Genomic DNA, 18,517 nt, shown 5'->3' with positions numbered 1-18,517 from the left:
AAGCTCTCCAAGTCCAAAGGGAGCTGCTTCTGCTGCTGCCGCTGCTGCCTCCATTCTCAGATGTCCCTGATCCTTTAATCAATCACAGCCGCGGAAGAGAAGAGCAAACAGCCGTGCCGGGGCAGAGGTATGTGCACGCATTCGTTCCAGCCGCAGCCCTGGGCTGCAGCACGGAGCCGTCCCCGCGCCCCGAGCTGCTCTTTCATCTCCCGGAGACAAGCAGGGGCTGTGTCCCTGCCCGTGCCTCCCACAGCCCCCAGGAATCCGCGTGGAGGATGGTTCCCCGCGGGGAGCAGGCAGAGGGAGGAGGCTCCTGCCCTCTCCCCAGGTGCTCCATCCTTCCATCCATCCATCCAGGATGCGTTCCTGGGTAGGGGATTCTCCCAGCTGCCATCCCATGGGCTGTGCTACACCAGCAGCACTCGTGTGCCTGGCTAGCAGGGGGAATGGGGTGCAGGGAGAATGAGGTGCTAGCTGCCATCCCATGGGCTGTGCCACACTGGCACTCGTGTGCCTGGCTAGCAGGGAGATTGGGGTGCCTGCAGATGTTGGGGAGCTCTGGGAATGGGCATAGCCACAGGGAGCCAGCCTGGCTGTTTTGTCTAACACAGGGCTGGCCAAAACCCATCCATTCTTTGGCGGGCTGGCCAAAACCCATCCATCCTTTGGCGGGCACACGGAGCAGCGCTCGTGACTCCTGGGGTGTCCCCATCGGGGCACAGAACCCCATCTTTGGCTCTGTGGGGTGAGCAAGGATCTGCTCCAGCCCCGGAGGGACAGGCAGGGCCTCACGCCAGCTGCGGCCATGCCTGGAACCACCAGCATGCAGAGAAACCGCCCACCCCCGGGATGATTTGTCACCGAGTCCTGTGTGTCACCGCGGGGCTCGCTCCACGGAGAGGCTGGAGATGGGGGCGGAGGGAGGGGAGAACCACGTCGTTTTAATAAAACCCAGCAAAATCCTCTCGTTCCTGACGTGCTTCCCCAGCTCGCGTGCGGCAGCGGCAGCGAGGCCGGCAGGGGCAGGCAGGGACCGCGATTTCCCTGCTTATTTTTGCTGCTGCTTATTTTTAGCGCCGCTTCTTAATATATTGTGACAGTGCCCTGGGACGCAGCGTGCCTCTGATCGCAGGAGAAGGTGTCTGGGGCAGGGCTGCTCGATGCCACCGACGAGCTGCAGCCAATGGACGGCACAAGGGCGGCTAACGAGGCACCCGGCGCTAACGGGGGGCCCCGGGGGAGCTGGGGGTGAACCTGGGCATTGAATTTGTCAGGGCTCTGCAGGGAGGCACTTGCTCTTGGGGGTTTTAATGTGTTTTTTAATTAGGCAGTTGTGGTAATGGCGGGCTGGTCACTGGCAGAGCTGGTGCCAGGTGGGAGCCGTGCCGTGGTAGAGCAGGTGCCTGTGCAGGCAGGGATGTGGATGGTTTGGTGTTTCAGGTACTTTGTGTGTATTGGGGGACTCCAGTGCTGTGCTGACTTTGATCTCCCTCCCTGGAGCTGTTTTTTGGAAAGGGTTGAGTGGTTTCCATGCCAAAACGTGCCTTACGGTTGCTGTTTTGGACCTCCAAGTGGGTTTTGATGCAAGGCAGAGAGGCAGCTGGCAGAGGCACAGGATCTTACTGGGATCAGGGTGAGATCCCACCAAGCCAGAGGTTGCTGGTGCTGGCTCAGCTGTGGTGTAATTCTGGTGGGGATGCTGTGTCTGTGGGGAGATCTGGGTGCAATGTGGGGCTGGGTTTGGCAGCAGGAGTCTGCGTGCACAGGCTCTGCCTGCCCCAAGCCCATTAGTGATGGATCTTTGTGGAATAACCCTCCTCATTAAGGCGAGCTACCCCATGTGTCAAAGCTGCTTTATAAGGAAATTATACTCAGCTCCAGCCGGGATGAGTGTATGTAAATGGGGCAATGAATAGCCCTGATTGAGCCATCATGGGGCAGCTCAGCCCAGGACCCCTGGGAATCTCCAGTCCTGGGGGAAACAGGGGCTCCAGAGGGGCTGGAGGGTGCTGGTGGTGTGGCATGCACCTCAGCCACCTCCTGAGGTCTGGCAGCCCCTGTGTGCACTCAGGGCTTTGGCAGGAGCCATGGAGCTGGTTAGGGCTGGAATGTGTACACGTGTTGGAAGCTCGTCACCACATCCTCCCAACAGCTTTGCAAAGTACCTCCTCTCTGCACTGTGTTTGGGGGAGTAGAGGGGAACCCCCTCTCTTCCATCCTATTCCCCAGTTTTGTCATGATGTCACTGCGTGCCCAGCACTGGCGGAGGAAGTGTGGAGTCCCGTTCTGCTCCTCATGCCATGACCTGAAGCCCTACTGAGCTGGGATTAAATCCTCCTGACCACACATCTGAGGTGCTGGGATGCTCCAACGTTTGGAAGAAGCAGGAAGAGTGTGCCAGAGCTGAAGCCATCACGGGGCTTTGTTGCCCATAGCGGGACACTGAGGACACCAAAGGACACCATGAGACACCGAGGTTCTTCACCCAGCACCTGTGCTCTCTGCTCCGTCCCAGGAAGGAGCAGACACAGCACACACCAGCCCCCCGGGATCCAGGGGGAGCATCCCCTCAGGACACTGGCACCTCTTTGTGGAAGCAGGGTGACTGCTTGGCAGGGAATTGAGACCCTTCCTTTTTTTGGCAGCGCGTTCCTAATCAGCAGGACCCGCGCGCCCCACCGCAGGCACGCCGCGCGCTGCTATTTACGGAGCTACTTGAAATACACCTGCAAGAGAGGAGAGGAGAGAGGAGCCAGCAAGTAAATAACCCAGCAACCCGCTGGAATGAAAGCAGGGAGAAGAGAGGCAGGCAAAAAAAACCCCCACAATGAAGTGTGATGTGGAATTGAGGGGCTCCGTCCCAACCATGCCATGGTTTTCCACCGGGATGCTCAGTGGTTTTGGTGGTTGGTGGGGAGACCCCATCCCACTGTTGGCCACCTCAGTGCATCTCTGGAATGGGCAGGGGGATGGTGGATGGATGGATGGATGGATGGATGGATGGATGGATGGATGGATGGATGGATGGATGGAGCCTTTTGCCCACCTCCCCACTTGCTTTGTTTACCTCATGCTGCTGCTCATCTCCTGCCTCCCCCCCACCCTCTTCTGAAACATTATAAATCAAACAGCTTAAAATGTAAAGCATCAGAAATTCTAAAACCTTCATCTATTATTAACTGTGACAGTAAATTCCACCTCTGAATGTTTCACATAGCAACTGTTACCAGGACTCAGCATCCAAAGCTGATGTTCCAGCAACTTTCCATCACGGTGCCGCCGCCACTCCAGCAGTGCTGACACCAGCCTGGTGAGACTGGCTGCCACTCCCAACACTCTTCAGTGGGATTGGGATTCCAGTGCAGAAACCAAGCTCAGATTTAATAAATACAGCCCAGGATCAGAAAGGAACTTGGTGCCTGCAGGTGGGAGCTGGTGGTGGGATCCCCCATTGTGGTCCTCCCTCTGTGTTGGTCATGCAGCCCTCCAAACTTCATTACTTTCACCATCATGTTATGAAGCACCATAAATTACAAGGATGGGGATGGAGTGGTTAAAATAAATGGATAGTGAAGGGTTTTTGCAGGGGTTGGTGTTTGCTTTTCTACCTCCACTTTGTCCTGGTGCTCATTGTTGTTGTGGCCCCTGCGTGGTGACCCTCAGCCTGGCATGGGCAGGGGTTCTCACTGCTCTGAGCGTTGGGTTGTGCTGAGTTTGTGGTGTGCCAGGAGCCCTCAGGGATCAGGAGCCAGATGTTCACATTTTTGGTGTTTGCTTGCCTTCCCCACGAGCCATCATGGCTCTGTTCTGTGCTGTGTCCCCTGCCTGGAGGTTAAGCTGGGGTGTTTTAGGTTGGATTTGGCTGCATGGCCGCACTGTGAGCCTGGTTGGAGGTAGGGAGAGCTGTGGCTCTGCAACCCCACGGAATGCTGAGCCTGCTCTGGTGAGAGCCCCATCACTGCACCAGCACCACGACCATGGCAAGGCTCACACAAGCACCCAAAACCACCCAAATTCCCCCAGAAACACCCACCAGGCCATGCCTGGTGCCCCCATACCCTGGCACAGGCATCCCTTCCTTGCCATCATCCTGGCTGTGCCACCTTCCTGCAAATCCTGTGGCTGCCCACTGGGATCTGGTGCCGTGCCATGCCATGCTGTGCTGTGCTGGCTGCAGGGCCAGGCAGCAGCGGCTGCTCTGCCTCTCCCCAGGGACAGGCAGCAATTTTCCTGCTCTGAAGAAGCCTGTGAAGGTTTTGAGTGAATCTGGGAAGCAAATCTAATTGGCAACCTGGTAATTCCTCGGGGGGACATGTACTTTGGTCATATCTAAGTACATTCCAGCCAGTGTTTAAGACACGCTGAATCCAAACTTGGACAGTCAAATACCAGCAGCTCTAAGCTCCTTATCTATTTCAGGCAGATTAACTCCTTAATCATCTCTTTTGGAAGTTCCCTGCCCCAAATTCCTCTCCCCTCCTTTCCCCCCGCCCCCAGTTTTTCAGCAGGAACAAAAGGAGCCGATTTTGCGGGGTGCCAGAGGTGGGGACGGCGCCCGCCGTGATTGACAGAGTCAATAACCTGGAGCCGGGAGAAGCCTTTGGAAATCTGCTTCCCACTTCACCTGCCCCAGTATTTGTCTTCAGGATTTGAAGCTGGGGAATATATAATACCGAAATAATTTACCACACAGCATCAAACCTCAATTTATTATTTTCAACCTTATTTTCTTTTATGTTGGTTTATTTTTTTTTTTTTTTTACTTGATTTATTTCTTTCAACACCGTTTTGTCCTTATCATTTTTCCTTTCCCCGGGGGGATTCCAGCTCAGCATCCCCTAGCAGGTGACCACTCTGCATCCCCCTAGCCTGCCGGTGGCAGGGGGATGCTCATCCATCCCCTCGCTGGCAGGCAGGGGACAGGCGGTGCTGGCCGCTGTCACTCAGGGGAGTGCCGGAGCATTCCGCTCCATTACCGAGCTGTCTGCTGCCGGCAGGGGACGGCTCAGGGCGCAGCACAGCCGGGATTGGCTCCGCTGCACGGAGCAGATGCTGAGAGCTGGCAGCTGTGCGGTGCCCATACCTGGAAGCGCCGCACAGAGGAGGCGGTGGCAGTGGGGAGCTGCTGGTGGCTGGGTCGTGAGATTGGCTGCCCCAAAAGTGGAGGCGGGAGTTGCCACAGGAAGGCAAAAGGGGGGCAGGGGATGCCCCCCATAACCGTGAATCCCAGTGAGGGGGTCTCAGTGAGACAGGGATCACCAGTGGAGTCACCGAGGATCTCTCTGGGATCACCAGTGATAATTGAATGGCACTCATCTGAAACACAGCCATAAATGTCCCATGTGCCCAGCGTGGTGGGGACGCTGGGACAAAGCTCCATCTTCTCCTGGAGGGAGAGAGTTTGGGATGGGGAGAAGGCCTGGGATGGTGCCAGGGTCTGTCCTTTGCTGTCAGCCACCATCCCACAGCAGTGAGGCCTCCTGGTTTTGGATGTGGCAGTGTGAATTTGCTGAATTTTTCTGGTAGAAAAACAGGGATGAGCCAGAGGGGCTGGACCCAGTGGCACATTCAGGAGAGCTGAGAATGTCCTGGGGGTGACGGGCACCTGTCATCCTTTGGGATGACATCCAGTTCTGCTGGGGATGGGGAGACCCACTGGGGAGTACCCACACCCTGGGGCTGGGACATGAGTCTGCTCCATCCCCCTGCTCCAGGGCTGGCACTTCCCAGCACCAGCACTGGACCCCAGCACAAACCTGGACCTCTCTGCAGTGGGGAAACTGAGGCACAGCTAGAGAGTGGTCCTGCTTCCAGCCCAGTGGATTTTCCAGTTCCAGGCTGCTGGGTGGGTGCCAGGTTCTGCCGCCAGGTTTGGTGTGGCTTTGCTGGGCCAGCAGGTGCCAGGGGACCACGAGCCATCCCTGTCACATTCCCCAGGGATGCAGCCTTGTGCATCCAACCACATCCATGAGCAACCAGCAGGCCAGATCCAGGACTGGGATGAGGATCCTTTCCCTCTTCCATACTTGGGAGAGCTTTTATTTGCTTTTATTTTTGCTGGAAGCAGCATGAACCCCTTGGGGCATCAGCATGGCAGAGGAAGGTGCCAAGGGCATGGCATCTGCTCCCTGCCTTTCCTGGCAGGGATGGAGCTCCTGTCCTGCCTCAAGGGGAAACTGAGGCAGGGGACAAACAGGATGTGGGAGAAGAAGGGAGGGTTAATATTAGCGGTCACAGTAATGATTGGAATGGTTAATTATTATTGGAATTGAAGTGAGTCAGGCCGAGAGCAGGAGGGGAGGGAGGAAGGAAGAAGGATCCCAAGCTGTCAAGCAGAAAATGAGTAAAGAAAAAAAAAAACCGTGAGCATGTGGAGAAGTGGCCAGGCTGTCACACTGCCCTGTGCTGCTCACTTGGGGTGAGGCTGGAGGGTTGGCTGAAGGTCACCACGGTGGTGGCAACAATCCCAGGGCCAGGTTGTGCCCATTGGTGCCCTGGCACCATTGTGCTGACAGCTCCAGGCAGGTCTGCAGCAGGATCTGGGTTTGGAGACTGGGACTGCTGGATCCCTCCTAACCTCAGCTGTGTTCCAGCCTCCTGCAGGGTTGGTTTTCCTTCCCCTCAGAGCCCCAAGGTCGATGTCCAGCTGCTGGCTGGGGATCATGTGGAGCCTCACTCCATGGTACATCCGGCCATGAATTTTGCTCTGGAGTGGAGCATGGTTCACCTCCGGAGAGGGAATTTGCTCAGGAAGGCTCAGGCTGAGCAGCTGTTTTGCTGTGAGCCTCCAGCCTTTTTTTTCCCCTTCTTTTTTCCTTTTTTTTTTTTTCTTTTTATACCTTTTTTGTTTTTCTTTCTCCTTTTCTCTCATTCTTTTCTCTGTGTTCTTCTTTCTTTTTCTCTTTTTTCTTTTTTATTTTCCTTTTCCTAATTTTCCTTTCCCCCCTCCTTTTTCCTTCTTTTTTTTCCCCCTTTTTTCTTCTTATTCCCCCTTTTTCTTTCCCCTTTTTTCTTCTTCTTATCCCCCCCTTTTTTTTTTCCTCCATTCCTTTTCAAATCCTTCCTTACCAACTGACATTTTCCACCACCAAGAAAAAAAAAAAAAAAGCACAAAACCCAGCAACTTTGCTGTGACTCCCAGAACCTCCCATCACCCTCCCCAGCCCAACCCCCTGCAAACCTCCCATGCCTGACATCAAGGACCCAAAATAAAGGAGGAAGAACCGAGGGGAGAGAGGCTGGAGCTGGCGGCTGAGCCGGATTTCCATGTGAGGGGATGAGGTTGGGGCGGCCTCGGGCTTCCCCTGGCAAGCTCGGGAGGAACCGGGGCCAGCAGAAACGTTGAGTCATGAGTGCGGTTCGCAGGCGGTGGATTTTTTTTATTTTTTTTTTATTTTTTTTCCCAAGGAAAATTCCTCACCGGGGAGGAGCAGGGCTGGGAGTGGGGGGGCAGCAGGGAAGGACTGTGGCTCCTAAATGCGACACTGATCTGGGGATGGGGATGGGGATGGGGATGGGGATGCAGCCCATTGCCATGGGAATTCCCTGGGCAGCTTCCAGCCCCTGCGAGGTTTGGATAAAGGGGCGGACCTGCCCAGGGAATTCCCCAGCAGCTGGATGGGAGGAGCAGCGTGATCTGGGGGGGCTGCGGGAGATGGGGACCCCATCCTTCCTCCTCCTCCTCCTCCTCCTCCTGCTTCCCCACATCCGCCCGCCCCCACGCAATGGGCGGCGCAGCCCCAGCTCCATTTATCATCATCTGCGGGCAAGTGAAGTGTGCAGGGAACAGCTGCTCCGCTCGGCTGAGCGCCGAAATGGGGCGGGACGCGGGGCTGGGGGGGGCTGGGGTACCGAAACCCCCCGGTCCCTGCGCTGGGATGGAGCACTGGCATGGGGGGAGATGCTGGTGGTGATGGGAGAGGTTGGGGAGGGATTTTGAAGGGGTTCACTGCGGGGAGAGCACATTATTGGGGTACGCTGGGGCATGGGTGCTCTAATAAGAGTGCATTGAAGGGGTGCACTGGAGAGAGGGTGAATTAAAGGGGTTCATTGGGGAGCAGGACCATTATTGGGGTGCATTAAAGGGATTATTGGGGGACAGTGCAGTAAGGGGGACTGCACTGGGAAGAGGGTGCATTAAAGGGGTTCACTGGGAAGGGGACTATTACTGGGGTGCATTAAAGGGGTTCACTGGGAAGGGGGACCATTACTGGGGTGCATTAAAGGGGTTTATTAGGGGGCAGTGCAGTAAGGGGGTGCATTGAGGGGGTGCATTAAAGGGGTTCAGTGAAGGGGCATTGAAGGGGGTGCCCTGGCAATGGGGTGTCTCTGGGGTGCAGGGATGAGCATCAGCAGCTCCACAGCTGCACGGGGGGTTTGCCCTACCCCGGGTGAGCCCCCCTGGTCGCTGTGCACTGCCGAGGGGGCTCTGTCTGTTTTCCATCCCTCCAGCTCCTCTCATTCCCAGCTCCTGAGGCAGGATGCCCTTTCCTGGTCTGTCCCACACACCCCGGCTCCCCCCGCCCGCAGCCTCCCCTTTTCTCTCCTCCCTTAATAATCAAATTCTCCGGAGCACTTTGCGGTGTGGCAGCCAGCCAGAAAGGGTTTCTTTAAACTCCACCAGCTCACAATTAAACAAATCCGGGGCTGACGCTACTCGATAGGCGCTTATTCCCCTCCCTGAGAGCTGCCGGGGGATCCGGGGGGGTCCAATCGCTTCGTTCCCAGCTCCGATAGCGCCTCACGCTGTGGGGCAGGGTTGGGAGCGGGTTTTGGGGTGGGGAGCGGGGTGGGGAGCGGGGTGTCCGCGGTGCCAGCAGCGCTCTGATGGCGGAGCATCCCCCTGCGAGAGCGCCGTGCTATTTTTAGTGGCTGAGTCCTTGTTGATGGAGCAGCCGGAGGAGCAGCAGGGCTGGATCAGCCCCCGCGGGATGAGCAGCAGCTGGGAAGGGAGCGAGGCCGGCGAGCAGGGACACGGGGAACCCTTGTGCCCCATGGGGCTGGGGGGCTGGGGGGCTTACCGAGGGTCCCTGACATCCATGGGGGAAGGAAGGAAGGAAGGAAGGAAGGAAGGAAGGAAGGAAGGAAGGAAGGAAGGAAGGAAGGAAGGAAGGAAGGAAGGAAGGAAGGAAGGAAGGAAGGAAGGAAGGAAGGAAGGAAGGAAGGAAGGAAGGAAGGAAGGAAGGAAGGAAGGAAGGAAGGAAGGAAGGAAGGAAGGAAGGAAGGAAGGAAGGAAGGAAGGAAGGAAGGCTGTAACACAATAACATGAAATCCAGCCCCCATCATGGCCCCAGGTCATACCCTGGCCCATCAGGTCATTGTGTGTCCCCCGTGAGCGACACAAGCTGTGCTGGCCTGTCTGTGCTCCCCTGGGACAAGGGCACAGGATGCTCTGGCTGTAGCCAGCAGTGAGAGCTGCTCCTTGTGTTCCAGGGACAGGGTTGTGCCTGTGCTGGTCACCCTGGTGGCCCCAAGTCCCTGTCCCCTCCCTTCCCAGGAACCCTGGCCACATCACGGCTTTGCCAAGGGCAGGTCCGGCTGCAGCCATGCAACAACAGCCCTGTATCGATTCCCATCTCACAGGCAGTGTCTGGAAACTTCTTCAGGGTCAGGAGAGCACATCCAGCAGGGACGTGGCAGGGACGGTGAGTGGGCAGGGCCCCTGGGGCCAGCCACAGCCACCTCCCTCTCCGGGGCAAGGCTGTAACCTCCCTGCTGTCGACAGCTTGATTTGATGCCATTAGAGCTTTGCTGGGAAACAGCCTGCATCAGGCACAGCATCTGGCACGGCCCTTCCCCAGCAACGCCGTGGCACATCTGAGAGCAGAGCTGGCCTCTGGCACTGCCAACAGCTCTGGGTGCTGCTGGTGATGAGAGTGTCCCCTCGCAGGGACAGCCTGGTGCCCCACAGGGACATGGCACCGTGGCTCTGGGAGTCCCTGGTGGGATTTCACAACACGTTCCCTCTGTGTATCCCCACCTCCGTGTGCCGGTGACTGATCCTTCCCCTCGCACCGTGCACTTCTGCTCATCCCAACATTGTCACAGCTGTTTGGAAAATTAACAACAATTAATTAATAATAATAATTAATTAATCACGATAATTAATAATAAAGGAGAAAGGGGAGAAAAGCTCCCCCTAAAGCTTTGGCCCAGGGTCTTCTCAAGCCGATTTCATTTTTCAAACCCACTCCCACACAGCATGAAGGGCTCTTTGCTCCCATTAATTCTCCCACCACAGCCCAGGGCTGCCCCACAGCCTGGCTTTGATTTTCCTGCCTTTTTTCCAGCAGCACTGGCACAGGATACCATGCTGTGGTAGGGGCTTTTGTGCCAGCTTTCCAGATTTTTTGGACCCATCTTTTCCCTGGAATTTAGGCTTTAGCTGCATCCAGTTGCCTGCAGAGCCTGCAAGATGCAGCTGCAATTTGTGGCAGTGACATGGAAAACATCCCAAAAGGGGATGGGGAGCAGGGAGGGATGGGGTGCTGGGCTGGTGTGGGTGGCACTGAGCCTGGGGACTCCACTGTGTGATTGGTGCGTGCCCGAGCAGCTGGTGCTTGTGGAAATAGAATTCAATAAAGCCCCATGTGTGTGTGTAGACCCCAAAAAGGTGCTGAGGTGTTACTGGTGGGTGCTGCAAGGAAAAGGGCTGAGCTGGGGCCTGTCAATCCAGCAGTGGTTTATGTGGCTGTGGCAGAGCTGCCAGCAAAGGGACCGTGTGGTGTTTGGCATATTGTGGCCATGGCATGAGGGTGATGGAGGGACCCGTGGGGACACACATGAATCTGTGTCCTGGCTCAGGGCTGCCTGGCAGCACAGGGAAGTGTGGCAGGAGCTGGGATGGGCTCAGCTAGACACTGCCAGCACCTATGCCCTCCTCTTGTTACACTCATTGCCTTGCTGAGGGGACAGCGCTGGTGTCACCACTGTGTCACTGCCGAGGGAGCAGCACTGAGGATGTCCCTGGACAGCCACAAACCCCTGGGGCTGCCCTAACCCAGGCTGACAAATCCCAACCTCATCCAGGCTTGCATCCACCCCAGTACCTTCAACCCACGGGCGCTGGGGCCAGGCAGCACGCATCCCCCTGCCACCGAGCCCTTCATTAGCCCCCACGAGCCACTTGACTGCCTTCAGAGATCAAACCGGTGCCCCAGGTGTGTCCCTGCTCCCGGAGCGAGCGGGCTGAGGAAATGGGGAGCTTTAATGACGCCGGTGGTGAGGCTCGGTAATGACGGGAGCAGACAGCTTCCAGATGGCATCGCGCCGGGGCAGGGGCATCGCCGGGGCCGGGGGGGCTGCGGGAGGCGGCAGCCGGCAGAGACCGGCACAGCCTGCAAGTTGAAATGACTTTTTTTGCAGCAGAGCCTGCGGTTCTGGCCCTCCGCGCTGCTGCTTCCAGTAATTAGCCCAATAATTAAAAAGAATGGCGATAAGAGGGGTGTGCAGAGGCGCTCGCAGGATCCCGGCATCCCTGGGGAGGCGTGTGAGAAGGGCGGGAGTGATTTGCGGATGTGAGGGGTGGTGGATGCGTGAAACACAAAGCAGAGGGACCCCGGCACCGTGTGGGGGTCACTGCAGCAGGTGAGCAGGCAGAGAGGGAGGGGTGGGCAGCAGGGGTGGGCAGCTTCAGCAGCAGGGGCAGGAGGGTGGCTGAGCCCACTGCAGGCAGGGAGGAGGCAAGCAGACCCCAGCACCCTCCTGGGCATGGGCACCGTGCTGTGATGCAGGGAGAGGGGATAGAGGAGGATGCAGGACGCTGCAAGGTGGGGATGCAGCGCCTGGCAGTGTGATGCAGGGCGGCAGAGCACGATGCAGAGTGATGAGAGGTGACACACAGCCAGCTGCTGCCATCCCGGGCGGTGCAGTGCACAGGGATGGAATACAGGGCAATGAGATGCAGGACAATGCAATGCAGGGCAGCACAATGCAGGGGGATGTGGTGCAGGGTGATGTGAGGTGAGGCAGGAGGAGGATGCAGGGCAATGCAGTTCAGGGCGATGCAGTGCAAGGCAACACGATGCAGGGAGTCAGAATGGGAAGTGGTGCGGTGCAGGATGAGGCAAAGCAATGTGATGCAGGGCGATGCAAATCAGGGTGATGAAAGGCAAGGCAACATGGAGCAAGGGTAGGTAGTGTGAGGCGATGCAATGCAGGGCAAATCAGGGCGATGCAATTCGGGGTGATGCAAGGCAACAAGATGCAGGGAGGTGAAACACGAGCTGAGGTGCTGAAGAGCAACGCAAGGCCATGCAGGCAATTCAGTGCTCCACGGGGTGATGCCAGACAATGCAGGGCAGTGAGAGGTGATGCAGCATCACGTGCTGTGTTCCGGGGTGGCTGTGAGTCGATCCCCAGTGGGGTAATGCCCAGCGGCTGAGGTGAGGCGAGGCAGGGATGTCCCCATGGTGCAGGTGACACTGGCCCTCTCGGACCCTGGCCCACCGCGGTGGCGACGCTTCATTTGAATTCTCGCCTCTCTCTCTTCGCAGATAACGAGCCCGCGCCATGCAGTCCTTTCGAGAAAGGTGTGGTTTCCATGGCAACCAGCAGAGCTACCAGCCGACTTCACAAGATACATCACGCCTGGAGAATTACAGGCATCAAAGTCAGGCAGGGCCGAACTGCGAGCGGCAGAGGCTGGTGGCGAAGGAGTACTACAGTCAGCAGCAGCTGCCGTACGCGGGCTATGAGAACAGCGCCGTGGAGAAATACCACCGGGGAAACAAGCAATTAGCGGGGCAGCAGCTGCAGGGCAGGCCGGCCTTTTCCAATTACACCGTGCAGGAGAACAGCCCTTATCCGGCCCGGTATTCCGGGGACGAGAGCCTGCAGGCGTGGGGAGGCCAGCCACAGGCACTGCCCGGCGGTGTGGCCAAGTATGAGGACAACCTGATGAAGAAGACGGTGGCGTTGGCGGGCGGGCGGCCGTACCACGAGCCGGCGGCCGCCTCGCTGCCCTTCCGGACTCACTTCCAGCAGCAGCCGCAGCAGCAGCAGCAGCAACAGCAGCAGCAGCAGCCGCCCGCACTCCCCTACCCCAAGCTGCAGCGGCAGAAACTGCCCAACGATGTCTCCTCACCCATGCCCTTCTCACAGAGCCCGCACTTCGGGCAACACTCCCAGTCCTTCCCTGCCTCCTCCACCTACTCCTCGGTGCCGGGGGGCAGCCAGCCCGCACACTCCTACAAGAGCTGCACGGCGCCCTCGGGGCAGCCGCCGCTGGAGCGGCCCCTGGGCAGCGCTGCCAGCCTGGCCCCTGGCCCCCGTGTGCCCAACCTGCACGGCTACCAGCCCAACCGCATTGGCTACGAGCAGCCCCCGCAGCCGCCACCGCAGCCCCCGCAGCCGCCACCGCCACCGCAGCCCCCGCAGCCGCCACAGCCCCCGCAGCCCCCGCAGCCCATGCAGGGGCGGCACCACGCCTCAGAGACCCTCCACTACCAAAACCTGGCCAAGTACCAACATTACAACCAGCCGGGCCAGACCTACTGCCAGGGCGACGCGCCGCCCGTGCGGACGCCGGAGCAGTACTACCAGACCTTCAGCCCCAGCGCCAGCCACTCGCCGGCTCGCTCCGTCGGCAGGTCCCCGTCCTACAGCTCCACTCCCTCCCCGCTGATGCCCAACCTGGAGAACTTCCAATACAGCCAGCAGCCCCTGAGTGCTGGTGCCTTCCCGGCCGGCATTGCTGACCACAGCCATTTCATGCCGCTGCTGAACCCTTCTCCCACTGACGGGACGAGCCCCGACACTCAATCTGGGAACTGCAAAAACTTGCAGAAGGAGAAGCTGCCCGAAAACCTGCTGTCAGACCTGAGCCTGCAGAGCCTGACAGCACTCACCTCCCAGGTGGAGAACATTTCTAACACTGTCCAGCAGCTGCTGCTCTCCAAAACAGCTGTGCCCCAGAAAAAGGGCATCAAGACCCCAGCGAGGACCCCCGAGCAGCTTAAGGGGCAGCACTGCAGTCCTGAGAGCAGCACCTACTCGGCAGAGCAGGTGGGGACCCCCCTGTCTGACCCACTGAGCACCCCCCAGTCTGTCCACGCTGAGACACAGGACACTGACTATCTCAGTGGGTCAGAGGACCAGCTGGAGAGGAGTTTCCTGTACTGCAACCAGAACCGCAGCCCTGCCCGCGTCAACAGCAACTCCAAGGCAAAGCCTGAGTCAGTATCCACCTGCTCTGTGACCTCCCCAGATGACATGTCCACCAAATCAGATGACTCTTTCCAGAGTATCCACGCCACCCTGCCCCTGGAGACCTTCACCAAGTATGTGAGCAATGAACGGGACTGCCCCCGACTGCTCCTCAGCGCCCTGTCCCAGGAGGAGCTGGCTTCTGAGATCATCGTCCTGCAGGATGCCATCAATGAGAAGGCAGACAAAGCCTGGGCCAACTTGCCCATGCTGGGCAAGGAGACCACCAAGTCCCCCTTCCAGATGGAGAACCACCGGCCCAGCCTGGACTCCATGGTGAAAGGTGCCTGGCCCAGCCAGGGTGACTCCAGCACGCTCACCGAGCCTCTCAAGCTGGACAAAGCTTCAGGGGCCAGCACAGGGAAGGACTTTAGTGAGGAGGTGTATGAGGGTCCCCAGGTGGAGTTCACAGCCACTGAAAGCAAGGATGTGCTGAAGGACACTGCTCCACTGGCCTTCAATTCCAAGCCCAGCATCCCGGCAGCGACGTCCAGTGCAGGAGCCACCGGCTACAGCTGCTACTCAAACACCACCGCCAACTCGGTGGCGTCCGAGAATGCCATGGAGCATTTCGAGTGGCCGGAGGAGAGCCTGGGCGAGGCCTGCCTGCGGTGGAAGGATCTCCAGGCCACCGACCTCCCCAAGGGCTTGTTCCCCAGCAAACTGGTGAGCTCCTGCAAGGAGAAAAAAAACGCCTGCGGCTTGGACCTGTGCGATGGAGAGCAGCCAGCCAAGAGTGAGCCGGTCCAGGACTTTGGCCAGCAGGTGATGGAGGAGGAGGAGGAGACACTGACCTACGATGAAGCAACAAAGGCAGACAGCGAGAGGTGGCTGCAGGACACCCGGCACTGCTGCTCAGCTGGGGACTTTAGTGAGATCCCCATCATCTCCTCGCCGGATCTGAAGGAGTCAGACCTGGAAGCAGAGGAGTACTCCTCACTCTGTGAGCTGGCTGGCTCGGAGCAGAAGTCAGTGACGTACGATGCCTCACCACCCAAGCCCCCAGAGATGCCGGCCGTGCTGTCCTCCAGCGAGGTGCCTGTGTCTGCCGAGGAGACCGTCAGCACCGTGGAGAAGGAGAGCTTAGCTCCCACCCCACGCCTCTCTGGCCAGTCTGTCATCCTGCTGGGCCCCGCTGTGGGCACGGAGACCAAGGTGAAAAGCTGGTTCAAGTCCTCCCTGCCCCACATCCAGCCTGAGGAGGAGAATGGTGGAGGGGAGACATCCCACCTGGAGGCGGCCGATGCTGAATCCGCCTCATCGGTCATGGTGAAGCAGCAACTCGCGCCCGAAAACGTGCTGGGGAAGATGGAGCCTGTCTCACGGGGCAAGAGCCTCCGCAACAAGAGGGTCCACTGCCGGCTGCCGGAGGGGGATGGCTCTGGCAGCGCCGTGCTGAGTCCCTTCGATGAGCTGCCAGCAGCCAGCAGCGTGGCCGGCGTCTGCCTGGGGCCAGACGGACAGACGGAGGTACCGAGCAAGAGCGCCCAGAGCCAAACGCCGCGGTTCCCAGCCGAAGGGCTGCCGGCACGCATGTGCACCCGCTCCTTCACCGCCCTGGCCGAGCCCCGCGCCCCTGCCCCGCTGGAGGGACTGAAGGCCCCCGCGCACCAGGAGAAGCTGGGGAAGAAGCCCGGCTGCGGCGTGAAGCAGAGGGTGGCTTTCAAAACTAGGAAGCGCAACAGCCGGCCGGCCCCCAGGGTGGTCCAAAACGCCAGCGATGCCACCCTGCTGGTGCCCGGCTTGGTGGCAGCAGAGGAGGTGGCAGGGCCGACACCGCTGGAGGGGGATGCGGTGGAAACCGGGGAGAGGGACCAGCGGTCGATGATCCTGCGCTCCCGCACGAAGACACAGGAGGTTTTCTACACCAAGCGGCAGAGGGGCAAGCGGGCAGCTGATGTCCGGCTGAAGAACTGCAAGGCGCCCAAAAAGCTCATATCCAACAACCACCTCCCACCTGCCTTCAAGCTGCCAGCACCGGGCAGCCCCCACAAGGAGGGCAAGGTGGGTGCCCGGATGAAGCTGCCCAAAGCAGGGCCAGGCGTGGGGGGCAAGATGTCGGAGCGGCCGCTGCACTCCCTGAAGAGGAAGTCCACCTTCATCTCCCCCATCCCCACCAAGAAGAGGAACCTGGTCCTGCGGAGCAACAGCGGTGGCGTGAAGGAGGAGAAGCCAGAGGGTCCCCCCAGCCTCTTCAAGAAGATGCCGGTGGCCAAGAAGGTGAAAGCCAAGCTGCCCCCCAAGAGCTCTGGCGAAGCCATCCCAAAGCCCCCCCTGCCAAAGGAGGCCCCTGATGTCTGCATCAAGATCACCTCCCGGGCGGCCTTCCAGGAGGCCACCAAGACCAAAGTGCTGCCTCCCCGCAAGGGCCGCGGCCTCAAGCTGGAGGCCATCGTCCAGAAGATCACCTCACCCAACCTGAAGAAGTTCACCTGCAAACCAGCAGCCACAGCAGTGGCAGCCACAGTAGCTGCCTATGGCTCCTCCCTGGGCCCGGCTGGGGTGGAGCGGGAGCGGCTGGTGAAGCACAGTGGGGTGGCCGTGGCAGTGGGCGATGCCAGGCTGCCCAAGCTGGGGGCAGCACAGAAGGTGCCCTCCGTGCCCGTGGCTGAGCCGCTCTGCCGGAACCCCAATGGCCGAGCACCAAAGGGGAAGCCGGGTGGTGGGAAGAAGCTGCCCCATGACGGCTGCCAGGGGGAGGCTTGTGGGTCAACGCCGGGCACCCAGCCCAACCCCAGCATGGTGGCCAAGAACCTGGGGCTGCATCCCAAGAAGAGGAACCGCAAGGGCAAAGCAGCAGCGCTGGGCATGGCCAAGGCGCCCCTGAGCCCTGCACTGTCACCAGCACTGCCCCGGGAGCGTGCAGCCGGCCCGGGCGGTGCGGAGGAGGCGCCTCGGGAGAAGAAACCAAAGACTGAGGAGAAGGAGGCGGGAAGCAGCGATAGCCCTGCCGAGGGCCGCTCCTCCGCCGGGCCGGCGCGGGGGCCGAAGCCGCGGGCCAACCACTCCAACTACAACGGCTACTCCAAGCGGCAGCGGAAGCGCCTGGGCCACGGCAAGGCCAAGGCGGTGCCGGCGCGGTGCAAGAGCCGCGGGAAGCGGCGGCGGCAGCCCCAGCAGGCCCCGCTGCTGCACCCCGCCGAGCCCGAGATCCGCCTCAAGTACATCTCCTGCAAGCGGCTGCGGGCGGACAGCCGCGCCCCGCCCTTCGCTCCCTACGTCCGCGTGGAGCGGCGCGGAGAGTTCTCCACCACCTGCACCGTCGTCAACTCGCCCGGCGACGAAGCGCGGCTGCAGCGGGGACCGGCCGGGCCGGCGCCGCGTCCGCGGGCGGCCCTGCCCGCCTCCTCCACCATGCACATGGGGCCGGTGGTGTCGAAGGCGCTGAGCGCCGCGTGCCTGGTCTGCTGCCTCTGCCGCAACCCCGCCAACTACAAGGACCTGGGGGACCTCTGCGGGCCCTACTACCCCGAGGACTGCCTGCCCAAGAAGAAATCCCGGCTGAAGGAGAAGGCGCGGGCGGAGGCGCCGGGCGAGGACTCCGCCGTGCCCGCCGCGGCCGAGCGGGCGCCCCGCGGGACTGAGGGCGGCTGCGGGAAGGCGGCGCGGCCCGAGGCGGCCGCCGAGGCGGCCAAGCAGAGCTCGCTGCGCTCCAGCCCGCGGGGCATGTTCCGTCGGCTGCAGAGCTGCTACTGCTGTGACGAGAGGACAGAGGGCGAGGAGGCGGCCGAAAAGCCCCGGCGGCACGAATGTCACAAGGCCGAGTCGCCGCCGCAGGAGCCGGCGGGCGACACGCAGGAGCACTGGCTGCACGAGGCCTGTGCCGTATGGACCGCTGGGGTTTTCCTGGTGGCAGGGAAGCTCTATGGGCTGCAGGAGGCTGTCAAGGCGGCTGCCGACCTGGTAAGAGCTCGGCCGCACGCCCCAGGCGGCATCTTCTTCTGCTGGCCTCCTTCAGCCAACGCCATTGCCGTGTCTGCGCCTCCGGGAGGGATGGAAATCCATAGTTTTGCCCTGGGAGAGCAGGGCAGGGGCTCAGCACCCTGAGCCCTGCTGAGTCCCTACGAGATTTGTGCTGCCGCGTCTCTGATAGCACCTGAACTCTCCCTTTTAGGCACAGGAATAACTTGCAGTTTATGTTTTAGGAAGGCAAAAGGTTATGTTTGGCCTCTCTGGTATGGTCACATCCCCTGGCCCAGCTGTGTGTTGCACAGGGTGGCTCAGAGCAGGACAGATGCTGCAGGGTGGGAGATGAACATGGGCACAACACAGCCTGGTGCCACCGTGATGGGCAGCAGGGGAAGGGGAGCTG

At 59.9% G+C, this 18,517-nt stretch overlaps 1 protein-coding gene across 4 annotated transcripts in view; it reads left to right on the top strand.

Annotated features, from left to right (window-relative positions):
* The window catches only part of RAI1 (retinoic acid induced 1), a 75,204-nt gene that overhangs the window by 53,560 nt on the left and 3,127 nt on the right, over positions 1 to 18,517 (top strand). For all 4 annotated transcript variants that reach the window (XM_058035141.1, XM_058035143.1, XM_058035145.1 and 1 more), the window contains one exon: positions 12,495 to 18,108. In XM_058035141.1, the coding sequence (XP_057891124.1) occupies positions 12,511 to 18,108 (5,598 nt within the window). In that variant the 5' untranslated portion in view covers positions 12,495 to 12,510. The remainder of the gene's footprint in view (positions 1 to 12,494; positions 18,109 to 18,517) is intronic.

The sequence above is a fragment of the Melospiza georgiana genome, chromosome 16 (assembly GCF_028018845.1).
Source record: "Melospiza georgiana isolate bMelGeo1 chromosome 16, bMelGeo1.pri, whole genome shotgun sequence".
NCBI classification, from domain to species: Eukaryota; Metazoa; Chordata; class Aves; order Passeriformes; family Passerellidae; genus Melospiza; species Melospiza georgiana.
The sequence above is the reverse complement of the archived record's forward strand: the minus strand, read 5'-3'. Positions and strand labels throughout refer to the sequence as shown.